The 7,515-nt window shown below is 34.3% G+C and overlaps 2 protein-coding genes across 2 annotated transcripts; both read left to right on the top strand.

Moving 5' to 3' along the window:
* Positions 1–1,347: 1,347 nt before the first annotated feature.
* Positions 1,348–2,223, top strand: LOC108563531 (venom allergen 5-like). Its single transcript, XM_017922271.1, has one exon. It carries the CDS (start codon positions 1,348–1,350, stop codon positions 2,221–2,223), a length of 876 nt encoding a protein of 291 aa, XP_017777760.1.
* Positions 2,224–5,084: 2,861 nt separating this feature from the next.
* LOC108563791 (ras-related protein Rab-9A) lies at positions 5,085–7,392 on the top strand. Its single transcript, XM_017922606.1, is given in 5 exon segments — positions 5,085–5,338; positions 5,444–5,705; positions 6,055–6,252; positions 6,540–6,600; positions 6,603–7,392. Coding segments are annotated over 4 exon segments (648 nt in total). The 5' UTR covers positions 5,085–5,338; positions 5,444–5,504; the 3' UTR covers positions 6,791–7,392.
* The last annotated feature ends 123 nt before the right edge of the window (positions 7,393–7,515 follow it).

The raw sequence follows: 7,515 nt of genomic DNA, 5'->3' as shown, positions 1-7,515 counted from the left end.
GTCGAATTCCGGAAACAATTCTTTCTCGTTCTTCTTGTTTTTAATATCTTATTTCAATTGTCACGACTATAATTTTTATCTTATTGCATCTTACTTTTGCAGCAACTTATTTGTTTGTTAATAAATTTTGATGAAAGTGGTCGGCATTAAAGAACTTGTCTAAAGCCGGTATGTAATCTTGAGGCGTGTCTTGTCACAAGCAATCATGGTTTGAGCTAATTTAGACAATGTTTAATAAACTCCAATAAACGTGATGCCCACAATCACGATTGATAACAAAACTGCCGTCAAAGCGCATATACAGTCAACCCTCCTATAACGCGGTACTCTCAGAACGCGGTTTCCATATAACGCGGAGCTAAAATTGCGACACCCCTCCTATAACGCGGTACTCATACAGCGCGGTTTTCGTTCAACAGCATCCATAAGTTCCTTCCGCGCAGCCTATGAATGACTCTAGTAACTAGATATTGTAAGAGATTTTAATATAAGTTTTATTTTCGACGCAAACGCACTGCACAATATGTTTATATAAACATGCCAGCTTATCTTGATTGTATTAGAACCGTGTCATCGGCTTGCTCGAAATTAAACCATCAACGCTTAATTCGTGTTGGAAACCTCTTTTACCTCAAATGGTTCAAGCAATACAAGATGATTTTACAATTTCACTCCCAGTTACAGAAATAGTAAACATTGCTTCTCGTTTAAGCGATGAAGAATTTGCAGTAAACCATCAGTATGTAAGAGAACTAGTTCTCGGGGAAGAAACTTTAGATGAGGAAGAACTGATGGCATTAATTGATGCATCCACCTAAAATGCATTGGTAAACGAAAATAAGGAAAACGAATGGGTGTCAAATCTCGATTTACAAGATGTGAAAAAAGGGCTAAATTTGGCTAAAGAATTAGAACTTCGTTTCATTCAAACTGATCGTTCAACGGTGCGCAGTGCAAATTTTAAAAGAGAGTTAAGAAATTGCTTAGATCCCTATAGAGATGTTTTAGTGGAGTTAGAAAAGAAAGCTACAATCGAAAACCAATGTGAAGATCAACTAAGTGATGAAGACATTTTGCCCATTAAAAGAAGACGAGTTAGGCGACTCATATCTGACAGAGAGGATGAGTGTTGAAAGATTACATAATTTTACAAATGTCTTAATTGTTTTTGTTGAAAACCAGTCTTTTAGTTTAGTTCTTGTTTCATTTTTTTTATAAAGTGCGCTTTGACAGCAGTTTTGTTATCACTTCGCTGATAAAAAAAAGTGTCAGCAGCTGTGATGATTAAATATGAAACAGAATGTGATGATCATCATTATAATACTGACTGTAATGGTAAATTCAAAAATGAAACCGCCGAGTTTCGAGGAATATTGTAAAAGATCGAATACGTCGATCGCCTGCACGTCAAAGGCATGCACGATAATACCACCAAATCTGGGCATCAAAAGGCCGAAATTCAGATTGCTGAATCAGTTGGAAACGGCCACGGTATTGGACATACATAACGTCTACCGGAGCGAACTTGCATTTGGATACCATCTGAAGTCATACTACATCCCATCTATTGCGAATATGAACGTGCTTAGCTATGATAAGGAGGCCGAGTTTCTGGCCATATGCTCGTTATACAACACAGAGTCGAAAGAGCCACTGAACGGCGTGCAGGAAGGTAGAGCAGATATGTATGGAAAGAACGTGTTCACTTCTAAAATCAATTCGCTGGATCATCATTGGCGAAGCAGATTATTGAGGAAGGCCACGGGGTTCTGGTTTCAACAAGTCAAATACTTGAATGAGAAACAGGTGCAGGTGGCGATCGATCATTACGAGAAGGACAAGATCGTTATGCAGGAAAACAAGAAAGCGAATGTCGAGTGTTTTACCCAGCTGTCATGGGCTGACACGAAGTTCGTGGGTTGCGCTATTACGTACACAGGAATGGGTCCCACGTGGGCCGCGGTTCTGGTATGCGTGTATTACCCTTCGGGTAACGTCGAAGGTGGTAGTATGTTACGAGCCGGTTCGCCGGGACGCGGTTGTAAGAAGAAAAATTCCATCTTCAAGAGCCTCTGTGGATACATCAGATTCTCCAAACATGATAAATTCGTGTCTCCGTTGCAGGAAATGTTTCCTCGAGCCAAGGACAAATGTCGTAGACATCTGATGGATAATTCTATTTTATACTTACTGTTGACTGTCATCTATTTGTCAATGAAATAAAGTGGAAATACGTTGAAAATTGGAATGTTCAAACGAAGATGTAATTCTTGATTGTAAAGAAGAAGTGAAAGGCAAAGATATTTTGTACTTATTTACTAATACAATAAAGTACATTTATATTATTTTAGTAAAATTCTACTGATGTCAATAATATATATTTAACAACCTATTCTTTTTCAAGATAAATTGATAATTGAAAATCGATTTCTTTAGACGAGCTTTTTCCGAACTATGACCCACTGGTAGGCAGGAAAAATGGTGATAATTTGAGGGATATATTACGTGTAAAAAACAACATCTTAATAATACTTCCAATTTTTTTTAAATTTTCATCAGTAATTCAAGAAAACGTAAAGGCATTTACAAATCACCATATTCCGTTTAAACGACATTACGTAATAAATTACGATATAGTAACATAAAAAAATGTTTATAATTTTGAAGTTATTAGTGCAAAAACAATAAAAAAAAATCTTAATTTTGAGAATACCTCTGTACATTTTTTTTTTCATTTATTACGTGTAGAAAAATATAAAAAAAAATATCAAGTCTTCTTTGATAAACATATAAAAACTAAGAAGAGAGTCCAATTTGCCAATATCTTTAAAATTTTCGTAAGAAACAATGACAATATTCCGTCAAAATGAATAAATTAAGTAAATCTTTTATTTTGTTAGTTTTCATTGTCCTTCAACCCCTAGCATTTATCCTTAATCTCGAATAACACTATGATATTAAAATGTTACTTGGACAAATTTTTATGTATAATGAGACTCTTTTTTTTCGGACAGAAGGATTATTCAATTATATTTAAATTAAACTGATATTTTTCAGCGGATTTATTATGTAATGTGAAAGTTTTCCTATTTAGGAATTATATTCTTTGACAGTGATTTTGCAGCAGTATGCTGCAAAGCGATTCAAAAAGTGAGAGGTGTCGTGTGGAGTCCTAGTGGAGTTTTTAAGGAATGCTAGAGGTGAAGTTGGAGTTTTTATGATAATAAACACTTTATTATTCTCTATACGATTATTAATAACTTCTATGTCTAGATTACAGTTTCTAGATTTGTTACTAGGGTATTATGAGTCTAACTAGGACTCGGGAGGACTCTCCACTAAGACTAAAACTATCTTGGACTAGCGACTAACTAGGACTATGACTTAACACTGACTCTTTAGGACTCTCCCTGTATTTTATAATTATCCTCTTAAATAGTAGTGAATTGGCATAGTGGGAGTACAATATTTGGTTAGGGAAGATAGTGTATAACTTTCCCTAATAATTAATTGATTAGGCAAATGTACATATTAGAGGTCATTATTGATTGGACCTTTGAGTTTGTGCACAACATGGTGATTAACAATATTGATTAAGAATTATCATCGTTACACAATGATTAGTTATGGGATCTTCCTAAGTGGTATTTGTTCTAAGTCTTAATGACTTACAATAACGGTTATACATAACAGAGGATTGGAGATGATATTAAATGTGCCTTGGAAATTTGTAATTACAGAAGAAGTTCAAAGCATTAGAAGTGTATATTGTCGTGTCCCGACATGGAATATCTCTGGACACTGTGGAATAATTTGTAGTATTGTCGATGTGGAGTCCTAGTGGGTTTTATGGAAGTCTAGATTAAAGTTAGTATAATATTAGTATTTATTTAACACTTAGATGCTGGTGATTGTTAGTCTAGCTTCCAGTTGCTACAAGCAAAGGTTGCTGGTCAAGAGTAGAGTCAAACTAGAACTAACTTAAATTAACATAAGTGTCGTCTTATACGTAAGAAGACATCTTGAATACAGAATAATATTCTAAGGGTAGTGGCTAATTTGCCATGTGGGATGTACGTCAGAGGCGCCGGCGGGGATTTGTTTATGTCTCCCGCTGTCGATAAGGTCTAAAGGGTGATAAATCTTACAATTGTTTGGGGAGGTTTATTTTCGACGGCATAGTTTTTATAGTTAGCTGCCCGATTTTCACATATTGCCCCTTTCAAAAGGTTGACACACGACCCATGTGTAAAAAAACTAACAAAATATGAGAAACAGAGCGTTTCTCCAACACGGTTTTATTATTCTAAGCGGATGTTTCAAGTGCCGATAGACTTGTTTATATCAATAATTACTAATAAAGTGGTTGACCACAACAATATATCAAAATTAATAAAACAAACATAATTATTTAAGTCTGCCACGGAAGTTTGACTAAGATCATAAGTGTGCCGCGACAATAAAGATTGAAGAACACTGATCTAGTTTTTTTTTTCAATTCAGTAATTTTCGTCCTCCTGTAAAAGAAATACATTATCATGTATGCTCCATGCAATAAGATTAATTTGTTTTGTAACATAGTTAGGATCATATTTATCTGTGATAAATATGATAGGCAAAAGCGTATTTTAGGTCAAAGCTTTTGCGTATCAAATATAAAAAAATAGTCATTAACAAATAAGTAAATTTGTTAACGAATTTGCAACAAAAGAAGATAAAAAAATATATAACAAACAATCGTGAATCAACAATTTTTTACATAATAACATATATATTGGATGGCAAGGCAAATAGAGCGAAATGCACTGGCAAGGCCGTTTAACGCACGTAATTACATAAATTATATATGAATGTACGTTTAGGAAAGCTTTTAGTAATAAAGCTTTAATAAAGAACAATTCAACAGTATTAAAGGTGCGCCCATCGACAGGAAATATCATTGCTTGAAATTGTTTCTTTCAGGTACAAATATATCAAGTGAATTATAGATAAACTCAAGTTTTAAACGCTCATGTCCAGCTACTTCATAGCTACAGTTATGCAACTTTCTTAACCATCGTAATTAGTCGGTAGACGGATTTGCATAAACATGGATTATTCATAAACAGAAGCGGGAATCTTGTCACCGTTTGGATTCGAATTTTCCCAAACGGAATTAATAACGGTTTTTCATTCGAAATCCAAGTGGAATCAGCTGTTTCTGACAGCGCTGTCAATAGGACGTCAAAATACAGTGTTTTCCTTGTGTGTTGTGCACGATGTTTCGTTGTTCTTCGACTTAGTAAAACGAATTCCGACCAATTAAGAAGTAGTTTTTTTGTGCTCGAGCAAAACGCAGGTAAACGTTCGTCGTCGTCGTCGTTTTTCTTTGTCCACATCCGACCACAAAATCAACATGCAAGGGGATTTTCTCTGAATTATCATCATCTCTTCCTGTTTGCAGGGGGAATAACCAAATGGTGTTTTGTTGTTAACTTAGTTGAAGCTTCACATTGCTCTTTGAGATGTCCGGCAGAGTGAACATGAGACCTGTGAATAAAAATACATTGTTGAAGGTGGTGATCTTGGGGGATGGAGGTGTTGGCAAAAGTTGCCTGATGAATAGGTTTGTGTCGAATCAGTTTGATGAGCATTCATTCCACACCATTGGAGTGGAATTCCTCAATAAGGATATTGAAATCGATGGTGAAATCTACACTTTACAGGTGATTATAATGGTTTAATTGAATATACATATGATTTGCATAAATAGCTTCTTTATACAGTGGAACCTCGCTTAACGACAAAAATAAAATCGAAGATGGTTAATTGAAGATTCAAAGTCTAAAGATAAAATACACGTAATATGTTTGAACGTAAGTTTGGAAATTGAGCACAATCCGGGACTTTGTTAGTCATTGTTATTACAATTTGCTCGTTAAGCGAAGTTCCACTGTACTCGTTTTACGACGACAGATTTGTTTTCTATTGTAAATACGATTGGTTGGAATTCTAGAAGTTATTACATACAATAAATTAATTTCTTTATATTTTTTATGTATATTTTCAAATTAGATTTGGGACACGGCGGGACAGGAGAGATTCAAAACATTGAGGACACCATTCTACAGAGGCAGTGATATTTGCTTACTGACTTATGCAGTGGATGATAAAATCAGCTTTAGGAATCTGACCATGTGGAGGAATGAGTTCATCTACTATGCAGATGTAAAAGAGAATATACATTTTCCATTCATTGTAGTTGGAAATAAAGTAAGTGATTTCAACAATAATAATTATTAAGTTTTAATGATCCATCAATTTTTCAAGAATATCTTTATTTAATCATCTGTAGAATATATAGAAACTCTTGTTTTTCTTATTTTTTTAACTTGGTTCATATTATGATGAAAATCACTTTTTTTATTATAAATTCTTATTTTATGATTTTTTTAGAGAAAATTAAAATTATATTAATTTCCAATTTGATGTACATTACTACTTTTTAAAATTATAATAGTAATTTTATGAATGAATCTAATATTGTTGTGTTTATTTAGTCCGATGTTGGTGTGAAAGACCGGGAGGTATCACAATTGGAGATGGAGACTTGGTGCAATGAAGTTGCATCGAAACTTCGGCGAAGAACGCGAGCAACGTGCAGGAAGCGTTCAAGCTGGCCGTGCAACACTGGATGAGGGCGGAGTCGCGGGCAGATAGAAACGAGTCGCCCTACAACGACACGGTTGACCTAACGAAGAAGTACGGAGACAACCGAAGCTCGTGCTGTATCGGCTCATCCGACGAGTGAAATCCGGGCCGTCTTTTCAAACAGTAATCGGGTATTTTCGTTCTATCAAAACACAATCAAAACAGACAGAAGACAAAAGAGTCACTAGTTTAGGTTATAACTAATATCCTTCCCACAGTATTAATTTACTACGATACATTTCAAGGCTGCCCTTCGACCTTTCAACCAATTGACGAACACTTTCATTAAATTGTTATCCGAAGCCAGCGTCTCGACGATCAAGGCAGCCGTTACACTGCTTTTAAGTGTAAATAAAAAAAAGAAGAAAAAAAGCAACTAATTTAAAGCACAAAATCTTAATGTATAGTTTCTTTCTAACTTCTATTGATTGATATTTGGAAACCAAAGAAATTTAAATTCCGCAGCATCTTCGCAGGATGCGCAATCAGCCTTCAGTGTCTAAATATTACGAGTGGCAATTGATTCCATTTTTGTTTGTATTCGTAGCTTCAACAAATGACAATATATATTTTTATATTTTAGGAGAAAAAAAAACGTAAATAACGAAATATAACAACAATTGACAATTGTTTGTACACCAAATGAATTAAACAAAAAAAATCATATTAATAATATCATTAGCAATAAGATTAATCATTAATTTATTTTTATCAAATATTTAATTTTGAGAAAAATGTGATTTTTTTACTGTCCACACATTTTTACACTGCGCTTTGCTAACTGTGAAGTTTAATCAAAATTATTGTAATAAATGCATTGTTCTT

Source organism: Nicrophorus vespilloides, unplaced genomic scaffold, assembly GCF_001412225.1.
Source record: "Nicrophorus vespilloides isolate i.1.1-1 unplaced genomic scaffold, Nicve_v1.0, whole genome shotgun sequence".
NCBI lineage: Eukaryota > Metazoa > Arthropoda > Insecta > Coleoptera > Silphidae > Nicrophorus > Nicrophorus vespilloides.
This window is presented reverse-complemented; position numbering and strand designations above follow the sequence as displayed.